The sequence below is a fragment of the Nasonia vitripennis genome, chromosome 1, assembly GCF_009193385.2.
Source record: "Nasonia vitripennis strain AsymCx chromosome 1, Nvit_psr_1.1, whole genome shotgun sequence".
NCBI lineage: Eukaryota > Metazoa > Arthropoda > Insecta > Hymenoptera > Pteromalidae > Nasonia > Nasonia vitripennis.
Window position 1 is genome coordinate 20,237,499 of NC_045757.1, and position 19,655 is coordinate 20,257,153.

The 19,655-nt window shown below is 43.0% G+C and overlaps 2 protein-coding genes across 4 annotated transcripts; both read right to left on the reverse strand.

The window, feature by feature from the left end:
• Positions 1–8,135: 8,135 nt before the first annotated feature.
• Positions 8,136–10,688, reverse strand: LOC107981960. 3 transcript variants are annotated; one of them, XM_016988907.3, is made up of 4 exons: positions 10,542–10,688; positions 8,916–9,004; positions 8,688–8,831; positions 8,136–8,591 (listed from the first exon to the last, which is right to left on the reverse strand). In XM_016988907.3, exons 1-4 carry the CDS (start codon positions 10,594–10,596, stop codon positions 8,589–8,591), a joined length of 291 nt encoding a protein of 96 aa, XP_016844396.1. In that variant the 5' UTR covers positions 10,597–10,688; the 3' UTR covers positions 8,136–8,588. The 3 variants fall into 3 exon arrangements, with proteins under 3 accessions (XP_016844396.1, XP_016844395.1, XP_016844397.1); XM_016988906.3 differs by having other exon boundaries at positions 8,136–8,588; positions 10,542–10,678; XM_016988908.2 differs by lacking the exon at positions 10,542–10,688 and adding an exon at positions 10,273–10,312 and having other exon boundaries at positions 8,136–8,588.
• A 1,263-nt stretch (positions 10,689–11,951) lies between these two features.
• Positions 11,952–12,774, reverse strand: LOC100302045 (venom protein U). The gene is made up of 4 exons (NM_001161698.1): positions 12,712–12,774; positions 12,514–12,645; positions 12,282–12,446; positions 11,952–12,212 (listed from the first exon to the last, which is right to left on the reverse strand). Exons 1-4 carry the CDS (start codon positions 12,772–12,774, stop codon positions 11,952–11,954), a joined length of 621 nt encoding a protein of 206 aa, NP_001155170.1.
• Between the last annotated feature and the right edge of the window lie 6,881 nt (positions 12,775–19,655).

Below are 19,655 nucleotides of genomic sequence, written 5' to 3' on the forward strand. Positions count from 1 at the left end.
CGAGTTGCCAGACATTCAAGGACCCACGTTGACTGAGGCAAATTAGAATATCCGAGAGGTCATTGAATTTTCTCTAGAGCTTAATACCGGTGAGCCACTTTTGCAGTGATGCTTTTAGAGCCTTTCGTTTTGAGCCACCATAAAACCTCACTTGCGCGTGCAGATTTTGTATCAGTTTTATGTGATTACTCAACGTTAATAACGGGTCTTATCTTCTAAAAATTGGCTTCTTAATCTTATATTTTACAAAAGCAATAATAAATCCACCTTGAAAGTAAAAGTGCTGTGGGTATTCAATCACGACGACAGGCCTTTCAATATCTCCACACAACAATGAGGTGAGGCGCCAAATCAAAAATAAAAACTCGCAAAAAATGCACGCACGCACAACCAATTTCTTCATCGCCTCGAAATCTCCATCGAAATTTCACACTCATCCATCATCAATCCCCGTCCTCATCAAAGATTCTATTAACCCACACCTCCGATTGATTCCTCAAACCCCTGCGATAACGAGTAAAAAATCTGAGTCCCAAAAAAGCCGGTTAATTAATCCCGCGTGTAAGCGTCTCGACGCGGGCGGCTCCCATTTCTTTTCTCCCGCATCTCCCGCAAAAATCGCGTAAAGAGAGAAGCCGAGGGCGTTTATATAGTGCAAATACGCGCGCACATGCACGCGCTAATATACCGCGCACTTCACGCTCCGCGAATCATCGCACGCGTGCAGCGCGGCCCGGCAAAAGTCATTAATGAAATGTCCGACTGTCGCGGCGCTGATTAATCGTCGCCTTATCGCTGCGCCGGGATCTCGGTTTAATTTAATTGCTATCATCGCATGGTCCAAGCCTCGCTCTATCTTTCTTCCTTTCTTTCTTACCCCGAGTCTCTCTCTCTCTCTCTCTCTCTCTCTTTCCCGCTTACGTGATTCTCTGTTTTTCGCGCGCGCGAGGCTTTATATCGGCGCAGCAGCTCTCTTCTGCCGTCGCGAGGGGAAGCTTATGGGATGTGCATAAATTTGTGCGGTTTTGTTTATTTATTATCAGCGGGGAGATTAAGTAGCAGTAGCACAGCAAACGAATCGTTGAGGCACGCTTAACGCCGATTTTTAAGCGAAACCAAGTCTCCTTCTGCCAGGGGATTTCTCGGATTCTCAACAATGTTGCAAGCTTTGAGATAATCGTTCCAGATATCAATCAGATTTATTGCTCTTTGCGCGGTTAATTTTAGAGGCACTAGCTGACCAACTAGTGCCTGCATCAAGAATAACTTTCGCCGATCGACATACATTTGGAGAGCCAAGCAAACTAGGAAGCCACGATGTCTAGATTTTTAACGAAATCGACACCACAGCGAAAATAACATCCCCAACCTCCCATATTTTTCGCTAACCCATCGCCTTTAATCTCCCTCGCTATACCCACTTGTATACTCGACCTTCTTTCCCCCTTGGATTCCCAATTTCGCAGCGTTGGTATAGGCTAATTAAGCGGAGGTTACGCGCGAAAAATCAACTCGGCTATCGTCCGGCTCGGATCTACCTGTATATGCGCGTCTCGCGCGATAGAGATCGGCATTTTTATCCACACTGGCTAGCGCGCAGCTGCCACAGTCGTCAGTTCCCTCGATATATCGAGGGCGACTCGCCGGGAATCTAATGCCAGCGATGCACGGGTTGACATTTTTTAACTGATTTCCCGACGATTGCATACGGTCTGCAAGATTTTTCAAATTTGCCGCGGGATGTGTGTCAAGTGGATGCGGCGATTGCGGAGGCTCGTTTCGAACAATCGGAGTCATTCTTTGAAAGTATACCTTGCGTTACGCAACTACTCGCAGAAGCAGAAAAAAAAGAAAATAAAGATCGGAATCCTCGAGGAAGTGGTGAAAAAGTTGATATCTCGAACATTTGCATATGAAAAATCCTTGTCCCTCGTAAAGTCCCCCTTATCCGTTTCGAGAAAAAAGAAACGCCGTGCGGGAGAGTTATTTTATCGGTTCTCTCAACGGGGATGTAATTTACGAATTAAAAACTTATAAAAATACCCTTAATTTATTCGAGATCTTAATTTCAGCGCGGATTAAAATGAAAATTGGTGTACTGCAAAAGTGTAAATTAAGTTTAATTTAAGCTCGCACTGCGCGTATCCAACATCCTGCTAAATTGAAATAAAAGCCGAAGTTTATATAAGAAAAACGGAAAAGCCGAAGGATAAAAATACAATTTTAACTCCGCGGAGATAAGCGGACATCTCGTTACGGGTGTAAATTACGACGGCCAAACGCTTTAACGACAACGGGTGTCATTTCGTGCATTGCTGATGACGTCAGGCTCAAAACCGCATTCTTCCTCGCGTCGGTAAAAATAACGCACCGATACACCACCGATACATAATCCACGATTCGCCCTCTCTGTGGTAAAATCGTCTATTCGGCTTGCAACATCTGCATCGAAAGTTTCGATCTCCGCGCACGCAAATGACTATCGCTTTTTCCTCCGAATCCTGGAATCGATAATCCGTATCCCGATACCCATCTCACTCAAATAAACGACCGCCGATCCCACTTCGAATTTCGGCAGTCTATACTGTTAGTCTGTTACCAGGCGAAACTAGGTCCTGCGCGTGTCCGTCAGATGCACTCTCTCTCCCTCTGTCTCTTGACGAAAGAGCGACACCGCGGAAGCGCGAATCGGGCATTCATTTATTCGAGCCGTCGCAAGCGATGCAAATGTGTGTATGTGTGTCCCGCGACGACGTCACGCACTTTGCAATTGCCTCCCACTTCTCTGCCCGTCTCTCTCTCTCTCTCTCTCTCTCTCTCTCTCTCTCTCTCTCTCTCTCTCTCTCCTCGGCCTCGAAAGCCGATCGCACGGAACAATCGCGCGTGGAAGAGATTTCAACTGCGCGATGCTGCTCGCCGCTGTCCGGCGCTTTCTTCGCCGCGGCGATCGCGGAAACGCGGAATATTGATTTCGCATACGGAGAGACGTGTCTAGGGTGGAAGACTCGTCGAGACCAGTTAGCGATCAGTTGGCCGAGGATAGAGCAGTGTGGGTAACCAGACTCAAGGTTGTGGTCGTGTCCGTGCAATGTACAGCAGTAAGTCGACTTTTCTCGAGTCGAATTCGTACACGAGAACGCAAATTGAGTATAAACAATTTGTCAACTTTATAAGAGCGTAAAAGTTTAAAAGCATGTAGCAGCAGCTAATAACAATAACCCTAATTCAAGCATTACAAATTAAGCGACGCAGGTCCCCTTTAAAAAATCGTCCCCGCTCCCCGTAACTCAGGCTGCGCGTATTGACGAAGCTCGTTTAGCCGCGCTCTCGCGGCGCAGGCGCTTTTTTTAATTAACTTTCATTATCCGAAATTTACTCTCTCGCATATCGCGCTGCGCTGCATCCGGCTGCATCACGGGCGCAAAAAACACAAGCATCGGAGAGGAATCAATTAGATTCGAGAATTTCCGCGTTTACGGCTACTTTATAAGTACCGTAAAATACGGCCGGCGTAAAATCCAGGATCAGGATCCTTAAGCGTCGATACGCGCGCGCGGCGGGCTTTTATCGGCTCGTGCCGATCTCCAGACGATTCGCCGGAATCCGTCGTCGTCGTCGTCGGCGGCGGCGGCATAACGTATTCCAGAAAAGCGAGGGTGAGAAATAGACGCCGCGGATCGAATTCGATTAAGTTTGCTATAATATCCGTCGTACTGAAACGGACGGACTTTCGCGCGTGGTCGCGCAGAGTTGTACTGCTGTTCGATTACCTATTGGCGCTGCACTTTATCGATGTACGAAATTTCTCAATCGATGCAGCTAAATTTATGTATACACGCGCGATTTCGACTACCGATTGCTATGCCAGTATACGTTATAACACACGTCCTGTTGTTCCTACTTCAAACTCATCGTATCTGCGATTCGCCGCTTCAAGCGACATTTACAGTTCGTCGAGTACCTACCGAAAAAAGGAGAAAAAGCGCCGCGTAGACACTCGGCAGCCTTGTGCATCCAGATTCGCGAGCCACTCGATTAGATACAAAAGCCGCGCGTACACACACACACACACACACATCGAGAGTCGTCCGCATCCGTATACGTAATATGCATTCCCCTGCGCGCGACCCCGGCTCGCTGCATAATTCATGTCCGGCCGTACAACTATTCCGCGGCTGCGCGCGGATCGATCTTTAAAATGCAGCCCCGATATTCCGGCAGACAACTACTCCTGCTGACCCAGAATTCTATCCTAGACGTCTGCGAAAAAAAGGAGGAATGGCGGAATCGTGTGTTCACTGCAAAAACTTTCCTTCCGAGAGTACAGCAAAGCCCTCTCGTTCTCTCTCTTTCTCTCTCTCTCTCTCTCTCTCTCTCTCTCTCTATCTCTCTCTCTCTCTGCATTTTTATCAAGATCGCGCGCTCGAATGAACTTTCGGACTTTACGGCTTTCAGCTCGCCGGAGACGCAGTGCCTTTGGTATACGGGCGGAGAACTTTTCGTCTATAATGGCTAAGCCCGCACGAGAGGAGCGGGAATCATCCTTATCGGCGAATCTTGTGTCTCTCGCTGTGTTTTTTGGGACTTTCGTCGAGAAAATGCATGCCGGGCGCGCACGCTATCGCGGTTTCGAATCTCGCACGCGGTATACGTATGTGTATGGAAATTTGTTCGCGGAGCTGTGCGGACGCGATGAATTTGACTTGACAAGCGCGCCGTTTCGTCTCGTAAAACGACGGATTCTCTCGCTCTGCGCGCGTTGATTTTATTCGCATTGCGCGTACTTTTAATTGAACAAATTATCCTCTCTCCGTAAACTCTCCACATTACAAAATAAGGCAGCCAATAAATCCATCAAGGTCTCTCGGCGGCTAATCAAAATAATCGAAAACACACAGCATCCCCCGGGGCAGTGTCGCCAAACTCTCGGCTCTCGCATATTCCCACATACAAGAGACTCTATACGACAATCGGCATATTTTGTCGTGCGGCTACAATGCGCCCGAGAGTGCATACGCACAAAGCGTCAGCGCGCACTGCAAACATCGCCTCGAGCGCACACACACCCTCTGCGCGCGGCTCGTTCGAATAAAACTCTCCTCACAATGCACTGTACGCCCAAAGGAGTCCTACACGCGCTCCGAGTTCGACTTAATAATAATATTTCAATTTGCCTCCTTAATGAAATTCAAACTCCTATGGCCTAGCGCTGCCGGTATACCTACCGCGTATTATGCGCACAAAGACTGCAACAGTATATCAGCGCCAGCTCTTGCCTCCCCTTCTCTCCCCGTGTACGCATACGCGCGCGCGCGTGTGGAGGTATGCCTCCCTCCCCCTGACTCGAAATCAAGGCGCGCCACTCGATTGTCCTCAGGGGTGGCTTTTGGACGCGTGAGAAAATCTCTCGCGAGCGACGCAGCTGCTTGAGTATGCTGGGCTGCGATATTGCGTGGATTCCTCTAGAGTCGGCAAACTCACGTCGCGCTCGGTTTTCTGCTTTTATACGTGTAATGTGTGTTTATGGCGCGAGGGGTTGCGAGAGCCTTTGACGGACCGACTGGTCAACGGGAAATCGGGAGAAATTTGCGAGACTGGAGGAATTTCGCGTAGGAAGGGTGTTTAAGATCGGATGTTGGCAAGGGTGATACATCGATGTGGATTGTAATAAATCAAGGAAATTTGTCGAGAGCAGAAAAATGTTATTTGTCGCTGACAGACCTTCCCGCACTGATCCGAGAAGATAAACAAAACAAGGAGAGCGAAAGGGTGAAAGAGAATGCCGTGCTCTTGCACATGCAAATTAAAACTTGTCGGTCTTCGAGAGCTGTCGGTGGGACACGTACGGAAAGAAAGCAGTCTGAGCCTCGAAACTCGAGGGCTAACAACGTCGCAGTGCGGCTGACGGAGAGAGTCTTAAATTTCTAAAGAGGCCGTTCAAGCGATCGATCGATGAGGCTGACCAGACCTTTCTTCAGTTTGACAACCCTGCTGGAACCAAAATAGCTAAAACTACTCTGTAGTGCTTTAGACGCAATTACTGTAAAAAATTACCTTATCGAAATACGAAAATCCAAACCATCTCCGAAAGCCACATACCCTTACACGCACATCCACGTGTTGCTCTCCGCATACCCACACACGCACCCTGCGCTGTCTCCCACTCCGAACCCCCTCACCCAGCCGATCCACGTGTTGCTCTCTCGCAGCATCTCCCCCCGCCGAAAGCTCCCCACCCCGTCGGCAGTCTCGTCGCACCCCAACGCGCCGACGGTGCACTTCCGTTAACCTGTTTGCCGGGCGCAACAGCGCAGCAAGGAAGGAAGGAAGGAACGAAGGAACGAGCGATAGCGAAGGGGAGTCGAGAAAAGAAGGGGAGCTCAACAACCACAGCGGGAGAAGCGTCTCGAGGGGTGGCATAGGCGTGCTCAGCGCAGCTCCCACGATTACGCAGGCAGGCGTACGCTTACGATCCAGGTGCTTTCTCTCTCTCTCTCTCTCTCTCTGTATCTCTCTCTCTCTCTCTCTCTCTCTCTCTCTCTCTCTCTCTCTCTCTCTCTCGCTCGCTCGCTCGCTTTATCTCGGTCCGCGTCGCGCACACTCGGAGAGAGGGAGAATCCGTGATTGTTGGCCGGGGTATTGTGCCGCGTCATTAGCAAGGGGTGCCTCGACGTATGGGAATTCGCCGGCTTCCCGCCAAAAACTCTTGCGAGTTGATTCTGGTACGGAGTAGCTTCGTTACCCGCGCAAAACGACGAACAATGCCGTTGGGAGGAAGAGGGTGAGTGAGGAGTCGCTCGCACTTTCACTTTGGATGCGGCTGTCTATCCGTTTTGGAGTTTTTGTACGGAGGTGGTGAGAAAGGTTTGTTGCTGAGGAAGAATCCGATGCTTTTCAAGGTTCTCTCTAACGGATGCTCATTGTACCTGCTTGAGAGGCTCTGGAATGAAAAAGCTGCTGGGCTGTGTTTACCTTTGTTTTGAATGCGGACAGACTGTTAAATGGCCGTACTTTGATGATGAAACGGTCTCTTTACTTGCTCATGCTAATTTTCTCATCGAGATAAGCTATTTTTTGTGTGTTTTCGTGCCATTAAGTTCTCAGAAGGAAGCCACGAATAACTATCACCGATATCCGAATTCATAATTTTATTTTATTTTAGATACATCAACGAGACCTGTTTGCGAATACTTTAGTTTTTAGCGCTTCTTTGTTTTCGCGATCGTTAGTATTGATTCAACCATATACGCCACATTTGTCCACATTGCGAGGCTACGTACAAAGACTGCATCAGTTCACGCGGGGTGAAATTTGGGGTGGCACTGATGACAAAAGGTCCGCTAAATCGCTTGCACATCAATTGTACCGAAAAGATCTTCTGGTTTAACGAATTCCGGGATCCCGTTTCTTTTTTCAATATTTTTATTTGTAATGCGATACGCCTTATTGGTAGAAAATGAATGGACTTAAAAAGGTTTGTCTTATAGACATTGCAAAAATAATATCATGTCATTTGTCAGATTATTTCAGCCCATTATTATATTGAAGTTGTTATCTTACATAATGAACGTTAATGCTATTGATTTAACTTTCCTAACTTGGTCAATATTGTGTAATAACGTCTTTTTCCACAATTTTTGTTTGATTTGGTACAATATATTCATGCAAATCTAAATTATACCTTTAAAACTGTTATATAATATTCAAATTAGTTTCAAGCCAAGTGTAAGGAATACTATTCCTAAATTTCATCGACAATGAAATCCACTCATTCAACTTTAATTTCTCATGAACGGTAACCGCCGCAAAGACTCCAAGAGCAAAAACTACAGACGGAACCAGCCTAACTTTTACCTTTTACACTTCAAGCCAAGCAACGAGCAAGTCGACTGGCCATCTGTATTCTACGTCTTCTTTGTCCTTTTGATAGGCGAGTCTAGGTAGGGTCGTTGACATCGCTTTTCTGTGCATATACATATAAAGTAGCAAAGTGTGAATACAAAATTTTTCAAAGGTAATGCTCGCGTGCTCGTAAAACTGGCGCGAGCGTAACTGCAGGGGAAGACGAAGCGTTCCTAAGGGAGAACGCGAGCTCGTGCTTTTGCTTGTCGTCACAAAGGAATTAGACTTCTGCGTACGTTTTTATTACAATAGCAATGTATTTATTGTGAATATTGACGAGTTTTGTTTGTAGTTAAAGCTATTTGTTGATCATTTGTATATGACAATGTCAAAACTATTGTTTCCGTATTTTCGATGACATTAAGATGTAAATGAATCGGAATTTTTAACATTTATTGTCTTTATAAGAATAGTATTTGTTATTAGGATTGTATTCTATATCTATATTTTTTAAGCTTCCAAACAAGCCTTTACTGGGTCAACCACTGCCTTTCCAACCTTTTCAGTGATAACCTGGTTTTGGATTCTGCTTATAACTCCAGTTACGGAATGAGCTGCATTTACTTCAGAAGTGCCGACGATTCCAAAGACATTGTCGGTGAGTTCGATGAAATCTCCGGTAACCTTACACTCGGATCCTTCCGTATTGCAAGCTTCGTTTTCTACATCCAAATTCTTGGTGAGGGCTACTTCGATGATGTGCAATTGTTATACAATAGAATGTTCGAAATTAATTTAAAATCCAATTAATCGTTTGGTAAAATACGAAAAATTCGACGGCCTACCTTGTTAATCAAACCAAGAGTGGATTTCAGAACGGTGATTTGGGTGTCTACGGTTTCTTTCAAGAAGTTTTTCAAAGTTTCGTGCAACTTGGATACGTTGAAGTCGAAAACTTCTTGGCATTTTCCTGATTTAGTGACAACTTCCTAAAACAGTAGACATTGTCAAATTGTTTATTACGTACCAAAATATTTATGGAGCATTTTATTTCAAAGAATTCATTAACGTACCTTCAATTCAGCAACTTTTTCATTTTCAGCTACGATAGCTGGGATTTGCTCGACGGCCTTTTCAGATGTTTTCAGTACTTCTTCTGATACTTTAAAAGCAAGAAAATATCATAATGATTATATAATGTCGTGAATTTGCGCCCAGAAAATGACCACACGTCGTATTTAAATATCGCATTAACTTTATTTCAACAGAACATTGTCGTAAAAGTACATTCTGCACTAATACGGAGGCGACGCGTTTCGTGCTCATTTCCACTCGGCGACCTTCCGGCACGAAAAAAAAACCGCTGCCAATTCATTAGCACGTAGCTACCTCCAACTAAATTTATAAGTCCAATAAATAAAATATTGTTTTAATATATCTATATATCTGCTTGCTAATGTATGAGGTGGTTTTTGATACACAATTTAATAAAAGTTTTGGATAGTTCATTGTCCAAAAGTTTGCAGACCCCTCTGTGTTCTTATTATAGAATACAAACACTGTCGTCATTTTTTTTTTCACAGAAATTCACGCATGTTTACATGTGTTCCTAACCAACCTAACCATCAAAACAGCAGGTTATTCATTAGATAGGTCACTCGCGCAATTTTCAAGAAAACGATTTTTACATTTTAGCTCTTTAGTTGAAAACCGCTTGATGGAATCGTTTAAAATTTTAACAGCAGATAACTTTTTTTATAGTGAATCATCAAATAAAATTTTGAAGCATTTGACTACATTGTTTTAGAGATATAAGAAATCAAAAACTTTTCAAAAAAAAATTGAAACCTTGATATCTTACGAACCATAGGGGTTTGGAAGCTGTGCAATAAACTTAGCCAAAACACATAAAATATCTACTTTTTCCCGAAATCTCAAGTGCAATAAGGCCTTTTTGCGTCCGTAATCGAGGCACAAAAAAACTCATTTTTTTCAGTTTTCGATTTATTACTGAAAAAATAAGTAGTCAAATCACTTGAAATTTTAATGGAGTATAGTTTGACACGTGACCGATTGACATAATTTTTTTTACGAGTTTATGACGTTTAGTTTCAGAGATATGAATTTAAAAAAAAATCGTCTTTTTCATTTTATCTGCCGAACAAAGCGGTCAATCCCGAGCACCAAACGAGGAAAAGTAGATAATTTTATTCTCTTTCAAATGCATTATAGCTGAATTGTTTGTAACAATGGGATGATTGAAAAAACGCAAAATAGTGTTTTTTAAAAATCAAAAAATGCCCATAAAAAATATAGTTATGAAATTAAAAAATAACTGTTTTTCCCGAATTCAGAATCCAAAAATATATATGCATGTCAAATTTTATTGATATCGACAAAGTAGTTCCAGAAATATTACGGTATACATACACACACACATCCATACGGACATTTTCCAAAAACACTTGATTTGAACTTTTAACACACTAAAAAGTATTTTCTAGAAGTTTTGAAGAAACTCAAAATTTTACTATTACAAAGCTTCCTCTAGGAGGAAGCAAAACGAGGCGTCAAAAACCAATAAATTGTCTTTGCGCAGGTGCTAATCTAGCCGTCACCAGCCAAGTCAATAGACAATGGCATCGTATCCCCGCAAGCTCGTAAGAACACAATAGAAAAATCAAAAAGTACACGTGTACCTCGACTACGAGAAAAATCGACGCCGCAACCGCGACTCGGCGAACAATACGCCATGCATACGAGCTCGTGAAACTACGCGCTTGCGACTCATTTCGAAGGTCTTCCCGTGTGCACGTCGATGTCGCAACGAACCGCAGATAGTCGCATTCCACCGTCGGCCTGACTAATAATCCCACCTCGTGGGTGTCGTCGTCGTTGACCGCATATGCGCGTCGAGGTTCGCGCTTGAGACTAGAAAAATTCCGTGCCCACATATCCCAGTATCCCAACGACGACGACAACCGCTACAGCAGCGTTTATAGAGCCCGTCTCAGGCACCGGGATGGATATTGCGAAACGCACGCGGATGCGCGCGTGTGTGACGCGCTTTGTGGCTATGACGAGATGCCTCGGCAGTAGAAAGTTCCGCTGAAAAATGCACTGAGGCTTTTTCTTGGCTCTTTTGGGCTTTTTGCCGGGACAAGGTATACTGTGCACGCGATGTGGTCTTGTACGAATATATGATATGATTTTCAGAGCTTCGACTACTTGCGATAGGAGTTTTCGAGTCTTTCTTTATAATTCGTTAAAAAATAATAACACGAGATGATTCTAAATTAATATAATCTTCTGCTACGACTCAACATATACCCAATATCAAGTCTGTAAAAAGAAGAGTCAATAAATCAAAGGCAGCTATATTGCCGTGCCAATGTTGATTGATGCAGCACGTAATAATAGCCAACAATGACACGTTTTGTCGACGCCATGATTACAGCGCACGCGTACTTTCAAAATTTGAATATTTCCGAAGCTCCCGCGTCGACTCGAATATCTTTGTCGTTGACCGCAAGTAAAGGCCTAATGCAGGCACTATGATGTGGCTAATTTACGGCACGCAGTGTCAGACTTTCTCGCATGTGTTTCGGCTCTGACGAATTTTCGCGGGCACGAGAGAGATAAGAAAGAAGCTGTGCGAGCGCTTTACTCGGTAGAGAAGAGCTAATTTCATTGCGCGAAATTTCGACTACTTGGATAATCGTATAAGTGGTTACTTCCGTTGCACTGTAAATGTTCCGAGTGGAGTATTCTTATGCTATTGAGTCTATAAATGAAACTTATAATTTTTTTTTTCTTAAAAATCAAATCATCGGGCATGCATGTAATTACTTTATACAAGCTTAAAATAATCAGATTAATTTTGTAGCGGAAAAATTTTTTACAACTCTTTTCTTCACCCAAAAGTTTATTTTTTAAATGCAACAAATGCTATTATAACAAGATAATATAAATGTTGAAAATACAGTAGCGATGCGTAATATCGAATGCAGAAATTAAATAATATTTATTTCATGACTATATGACAATACATTTCGTATTAGAGTTTGATTCGATTTGATTTTAAAAAATAAAATATGACTAGATGAAAATTATTCTACTTTAATACAATTAGCAGATGGTGTAACAAAATCATCTTTGACTCGTTTAAGTACATCTTCTGAATCAAAATAAGGTGAAGAACTGATCATATCAAGCACTCTGTATTGTTGGGGATCAACAAATCGGAAAAGTTTCTCTGTTTTATCAAGATATGTTAATATCAGGTTCCTGTTTTCTTCATCATCATTACTGCTTGAAGCTTTATCATCTTTCTGGATTTGCTCAAGACCTTTTTCTATCTCATTTAATTCCTACAAAAAGTTTTGTGTAATTACTAGGACAATCGAGATTAATTAGAAATATTTCTATTAATATCTTACCTTTTGAGTGTTATGAAAAAAGTTAGCATCTTCAGTCACATGTTTTAATACTTCTGGTAAAAGTTCTTCGTTGACTTTTTCAACAAGAATCCTAAAACTATTATCAAGGCTTGTGGTACAATCGGCCGTGATGGATTGTGATTGCAATGCTTTTTCTAATGCAACCTAAATTGTACATTGGAGTTAATTATAGTTTTGTATAAACAAAAACAATTAAATTGAGTATAATGACCTGTATTTTATGAATATCCGGATTTTCTAACAATTTTTTTACACTTAGATATTCCACATCTCGTTGAACACTTGCTATTTCATTCTTCAAATATTTAACTTCATCCAATATCGTAGTGGCTGTTTCCAAATTCTTAAAAATTGAAGATAAAAAAGATAATCATTTTTGTTGGCTTTTTACTGAAATAATTTTACTTACAGACATTCCTAGGCTTCCACAAATAGTAGCCAAAAATCCTAGAGTTGTGAATATTAGTTTCATGATGAAAGAGTATTGATCAAAAGTGTTTCATGAAATATATCGACTGCTTGCAAATGGACAAAGTCGGTCTTTTCTAAACATATGTTTCAGCGTCCTTGAAGCATGACTAAGCCGTAAAATCTATTGCTATTTTTATTAGAACGATGTTTGAAAATTTTAATATTTTCAGAGAAAATAAAAGTGAGTACAAAACACCAGTACAGAAGACAGTGCAGCATTGTCTCTTAAAAAGTAAAGTAGTTTTAGACATTACAGATAGGATGTTACTCATCTATTTTTTACATGTTTTATTTATTATTGTACGGTGAAACAATGTTTAATGCTACAAAATTGATATTATCAAAAATGAATTGTACATTTGAAATTATAGACGAAGGAAATCAAACGATAGATTGGTCTTTAACACAATTAAGTTATTCAAAGATGGGCATCACACCTGTACCGCTTTATGCCCTATATATCTTCACGATTAAATAATGAATTAGACCCCAGTAGGATGTTTCTTTTTGATAAAACATGCGGTGTAACTGTTGTTTTGCAGAAATTAATATTTCAAATTGAATAACAATTTTCAACCTTGCAAACTAATTTACATTCCATTTGTAGTTAGAAAAGTACAATAGTAATAAGGCTTATCTGGAAAGTAATCTCATCCGCGGAGGAAAAACATGCAACTATTTGTCGTTTTTGCATATGGTATTTGATTTTCCTTTAGACCGAGGAAACTTTATTTCTAATAATAGGGGCAAAGCAGTTTTTCGTGAATTTTTTTGAAAAAATGACTAGACTGCAAAAAGTGTTTGCGGGAACAATATTCTACTTTTGCCCCTATTTTCTATTCTATTTTATAAGATGTGGAAGAAAACAAATAAATACACTCATCATCATTTTCGACCCAGCTACCTTTTCGTACGCTTTCGCATTGCATAAACGCTGCCTTGTGAGACCACGTGAATAAAAAAGGGTCTCAAAATTATCTCTATAATTTATTTGTACCGTCTATAAGTTAAATAGCCACGAAAGCCAAGAGGACGACGAGAGTTGCAAGTGCGAACGAAGGAAAAATTGCGAATCAAGAAACATGAGGAGGTAAAAAGGGAAGACGAAGCAATGACAGTGACTCGACGACACGATACGCGGCTGTATGTAATATTCTGAGGTGCTTTCACAATATTACGAATTAACTTAAAATTTCTTTTAAGCGACACGAAACGTTGCCATGATTCAAATACGTGATTGCTTGACGGTATGATCGATTATAGTCTGGTTTTATCCATAATATTGAAATTATATGAATTTTTTTTGCTATATTATCCCTTTGAATATAATTTACCAAATGACCAAACTAGCCAGCAAATAAAAACAGTAAAGAAAACCGCTCGAATAACAAACACCAGTGAATTCCCATTTGTCCACGCCATAACGAATGCTTCCTAATCCTTTGAAGCGTCAGTAGGCACAACGAACAAAGCGAAAAAGAAGCGTATAGAGCAGAGGCTCAGAAAGATAGTGCGTGAGACACGGACAAGAACACAGCGAGTGAAGGGAGTATGAGCATCTCTCGTTAATGCGCGTCCACGTGGAACATAATGCCCTCGTCGTGCTCGCGCTAATAGTCGTTACGTGCGACGCGACGACAAGTCGCGCAAGCTCGTAAAGCACTGGCAAAGCAACTCGTGCTCGCGGGAGACAGACGCGTGTGTGTAGGGTCGAACGCCCACGCAGCCGCTGCTGCGTGGTCTGATGATTCACTCGCGACAACGGATCCCTTCGCGCACCTACACTAAATCACGCCGAGCGATGGTCTTTGCATAAGAGAGGGAGAGAGTGGCCTGTTCCCGGAATATACAAGACCATTTGTCAAAGATCGAATTTATGGTTTATTAATGTGGTTGCTTTTCTGATGCTATTTCGGGGCTTCGTTTTGATCTTGTTAGAAGTCTGATTCAAAGTTGAATTATTTAATCAACACGCGTTGTTTGTGCAGAAGGTGAATGATTGAATTATTTAATTTCATTTTGCCAATCAATTTTGTTTACAATGTGTATGCAGATTTTTCGATAGTAAATTATGAATAATAAATGGATGTTTGCTGGACGGTTATAATAATTTAATAATTCTGATCGATATTCAAACGCAGTATTTAATTTTTTAAGGCTTATAATTTATAAAAAAACAAGCATACTAATAATAGCTCCGCGCCTGAGCATACGCACGCAAAACAATCCACAAGATTGCGCAAAGGCGACTGCGTGTCCCTCGCGATGCACACTCGACGGCTCCCCCGCGACATCCGGTCTTCCATGCATGCATATAAGGTACCCCATACAATACCCATACACGCGTGCTTCATATACCTGTATAGGTTGCCAGCGTCCCCCTTTCTTCATCTCTTTTAATTTCTCCAAAAGAGTAAAAGGCAACAGGGGCGACTCTGCGCACGAGCGCCGAAATGAAAGGTAAAATCAAAGAGAGCGCCCGCAGCAGCAGTGAAAGTTAAGTGCAAGGACATGCATGCGCGTAGAAATTGAATAAAAAGCCCGAAAGGAGAAACAAAGAGCGAGCAAAAGAGTAAGAGAGAAGAGCGTGCTTTTTCGAGGGTGTGTAATTGTGTGCAGGTATACCTACATTTTAAGAATGAGAACGGGAAAGGAGTTCGTGCGTGGGAGGTGTGGTTTATAATGTACAATATACGGCTCGAGATAATTGTAATACGCTCTTGAAGAAAAAATTGGAAGTATGACATTTTTTGTTTTATGATTCTTATTTCCTCTAACTATATCGAAAACAAATTTATATTCATACTCGAATCAATGATCATCAAATAACAATTCGTATAGAGTCATATAAAAGCTTTGAAAAATCATTAATCTTAACGAAAGAAAGAACAAACCACCTTATACCCCGAGAAAGTACTATTTTCACCAACATGAATAATTAATTCAAGCAGAAGTCCTCTGATGTTTTCACCTATATTCACCCTCTCCACGCAGAGACTCAATAAAAAAAGCCACTATATTTGCATTCGATTGATCATTACCACCCTGAAAGCCCAAGTAGCGACAACATAATATTTTCACTTTGAAAATTTTCGAGAGCTCCCCGTAGCTCGAAAAATTTTCTCACCCTGCGCCACCCCTCGTAAATTTCGCGCGCACGTACGTAAGTCCCGTCCGGACCCAACTCCCCCTTGGGACAACGACCGCTCGCAGGAACGAGCCACCCCTCGCTCTCCTGTTGCGCATTTTACAGGAGCGTCCGCGATGACGGGTCCCGTTTTTGCGTCATGGCTATAGGTATTAGAGATATGGGGACGGTTACGAGTGAAAAGATGGAAAGTAAGGTGATGATCCCTCCACTCGGACATGCGAGACAATGCGAAAAGTACGGATGTAGGAATATAGGTTGTGGGACTGTGCGTTACGGGATCATCGAGACTCATGGGGTGCGATGGGGTGATTTTTCTTATAAGCGCGTGGGTATTTCATGGATAGATTTTCTCAAGTTTTCGCACAAGAAAGTAAAATATTCAAATCAAGATTTATTAAACAGCAGTGTCGATACTTCATAATGATTCAAAGAAAGTCTATAAAAAGAGAATCTTTTTAGTTTATCATCAGTAACATATTAAAATCAAGATAAAACTTAATGCAACCTGATAAATCTCGCATTAGTAGGTGACATAACGCGACGCGTGGAAAAGTTAACAGGTCTCCTTATATCGAAAAAGGGAGATGAGCCAGGTGTCCCTTCCTCTCGTTTCGTCTCTCCCACCCTCGTCCGCGGCTCTCTTTAAAATCGGACCTTGCCGGGCGCGCTCGTATATTTATAAACAAACCGATGGGGAGTCAAACCCCCTCTTACAAAGCGGACCATTGTTCCGTCGCGGAGAGTCGGGTCCCCGTCGCGCGACTCCGTATACGTGTACTTTGAGAGCGAGCGCGCGCATGTATCGCAGAGCACTTTGTACTCCACTTTGGAGGATTCCGCGCGTCTGCGGAGATTTCGCTTTCTTTCTTGCCTTTATGGCGTGTGTGTACTCTCCTTTGGAATAGGAAGGTTGGCCTTTTGAGGGGAGATTGCCCGGACGATCAGCTGGAATATCGCAGGGATTGTTAGAACAGATGCGCGTGCTCGTTCGGCTGGGATAATTAGAAATTTCGGATAAACCTAGCTGCTCTACTTATTGTTAGACTATAAGAATTCGGGATAATCTGATCCTGATTAATGATTTTGGTGTGTACTCTAGCGAACGATAATTCGCAAAATATAATACTACTTTTTTGACTGTCGCATGCAATCCTTCTTATGATTTACTTACAACTCAACAAACAAAAAATTTGACAAACGTATTAATTGGCTAAATTCATTATAGTGAATTATTACGATCTCTTAAGTATGGATAACTGCAAAATCAATCGAATTTTCGGTTAACTTACTCTTAACCGTTAAACATCCCCTACACGCATCTGGGAATCCACCGACCTCCCCGAGCAGCATTTCATCATCATAAAACTTCTTCCAAGCTGCGCTTCTATTCGTACCTCTCCGCCAACAATAACTCACCAACCATAACGCTCACCTTCGCCATCTCGCATCAAAAGCGCAGCCCGAGCAACCTCTCCCTCTGAACCTGGCGAAAATACCACCCCATACTCACCCTCCGCGCGTCGGAAGAGAAGAAGAAGAGCCGCCAACCCTCGCAGTTCCTCATCTCGTATACGCGTATACGCATATCCATACACCCTCCTCCCGTATGTAACACACCATCCCGCTCGGAAGTAAAACTGTGGGAACTTTCACGGAACAGCTGATGAGTCCCGCTGCATGTAACGGGGAGGCCGAAATCTCGCCCGCTTACACCGTCTTTCGCCCTTTGTACCCGTAACTTTAAACTCCGTGAGCGAACCCGCCGTCCTACAGGTGAAGCGCGCGCACAACGAGAGAGAGAGAGAGATAGATAGATAGATAGAGAGAGAGAGAGAGAGAGAGAGAGAGAGAGAGAGAGAGAGAGAATTATTTAAATTAAACGGGAGGCGTACTTTTTTTCAACCCCGCGCTTCAGCCCCGCCATTGAAATTCAAATGTCGGTTGTGTGTGTACGCGTCGATTCATTTGAATAATTCCCGCAGGACTGCGAGACACCCTTTTGCGATACTCTACGCAGCGCGAGATGGACTGTGCGCGATAAGCGACGAATTCATTTTCGGGCTTTGGCGTATTAGCGAAGAGATACGGCGGGACGTAGGGGAATGTTTTTGTCGGGTGTTTCCAGGATTTTTTTGCCGTTCGATGCGTAGTTCAGGTGGCGTAGCTGGATTGATGAGAAGAGCGATGGCATAGGGGTTGTTTTTTCTTCAGCCGATGGTTATTAGAGTGGATTTCAGGAAGGAAACAATCCAAAGCTTTATTATTATGCATTAAGTCTATGTAAATGTGCATCGCGTTTCCTAACGGTAAACCCAATTACGTCTCAAGTTCTATATAGTGTTGATACTTTCGGTATTTTCGTGCGGGTAAAATCGCAGCGATTATAATCAATCAGCCAGCAATGATTTACCCGGTATACATAATGAAGGCGATAAAAGCGCGCGATTTTTACGCCAAACGAGCAAAAAAGGAGCGACGCGGGAAAACCGCAAAGAGCCCCTTTCCTCTATGTACTATAACACGCTATACATGTATCCACCGCACCAGGAAAAACTATCCCGCAAGCGTATATATGACGCGTATCAAAGGATTGTACGAGAGCCTCAGTATAGTTCATATATCTCCTAACGAGCAAAACAACGAAATATATCGCTGATTTATGGGCCGCTTGCCACTTTGCTGTGAGCGCGCTTGCGCGCGTTGATGCCTGACACGTGATGAGCGACGGCGGCTTTTGATCTGCGACTGTAACCGCTGCGCTCGGCAGCAGCGCTTACACGTTGAATCAGCAAAAACGCCACTGTCACTCACAAGGACTATCAAAATCTAAAAATAATCGCTTTTCCCGCAGCCGTTTTATGCTACTTACACCGAGTAGCGTCGAGCGGTCGTACAGTGCACCTGTATGCGGTCGTCATATCGCTCGGGGTGTAGGAAAAAGCGACGCGTTTCGCTCATTGATTTCTGCGTGTATAGAAAAGGCAAATTCACTAAGATTCTCTTTGAAAAATCTGAAGATTACCCAGACGCAACGGAACCGCTAAGCCGTCATGTAGTTAGCGATCGTCGAAAATAGCTCGTAAAGTAAAAGCGTCGAAAAGTTTGCAAACTTTACCGCGCGCTAAGAGTCACCGACTCAATAGTCCATACGCAGACACGCAGTCTCACTCGAAAAAAATCCTAACTGTCTATTCAACGCTGTACGGCTCACGTGTGCGCGTTCATGAATGAAACGCAAAATATGTACGGCTTAAACACATTCGGCGGCGTTCTTAGTACCGCCGCGGCAACTTCCGACTAATCAATGGCACGCCTCTGGACTGAATGAACCGGTGCACAAAGCTCGCGAAAACATGAGCGAGACCCGACGGAATATAAGGGACAAACAGCTCGTGCCGAGTAATTAGAGCCTCGTCGCTAATGAAATGCTGAAATATTCCGTGCATCTACGCCGACGCGTTCGCTTTGTGATATTCGCTCGCGCGCGCCATTGAGTTATGCGCGTGTGTATATGCGTTCGAGGAATTTCTTATTTAAACGTAGGCGTCGTTTGCTGTATGCGAGAGAGCGACTAGAAGTCCAGCGTCGCGCATCGCGCGGCGAGAGGTGGAATTGACAAATTGGCAAACAGAGGGGCTGCTGCTGCTGCGCCCCTGTGCAATTTCGAGGACAAGATGTAATGTTATTATGTAATTTGCGAATTCATGAGATTCGAGGAACACCGCATGGTA

What these genes read in the sequence shown, in the direction of transcription:
- LOC107981960 (XM_016988906.3), bottom strand. Translation starts at nt 10,596, where the DNA reads ATGGCGTATTGTTCGCCGAGTCGCGGTTGCGGCGTCGATTTTTCTCGT. An exon ending in AAAAAGTTGCTGAATTGAAG is followed by an intron (nt 8,832 to 8,915) that starts GTACGTTAATGA and finishes CTACTGTTTTAG; the next exon opens with GAAGTTGTCACTAAATCAGG. An exon ending in CTCTTGGTTTGATTAACAAG is followed by an intron (nt 8,589 to 8,687) that starts GTAGGCCGTCGA and finishes TCATCGAAGTAG; the next exon opens with CCCTCACCAAGAATTTGGAT.
- LOC100302045 (NM_001161698.1), bottom strand. Translation starts at nt 12,774, where the DNA reads ATGAAACTAATATTCACAACTCTAGGATTTTTGGCTACTATTTGTGGA. An exon ending in GTGGAAGCCTAGGAATGTCT is followed by an intron (nt 12,646 to 12,711) that starts GTAAGTAAAATT and finishes TCAATTTTTAAG; the next exon opens with AATTTGGAAACAGCCACTAC. An exon ending in CGGATATTCATAAAATACAG is followed by an intron (nt 12,447 to 12,513) that starts GTCATTATACTC and finishes TGTACAATTTAG; the next exon opens with GTTGCATTAGAAAAAGCATT.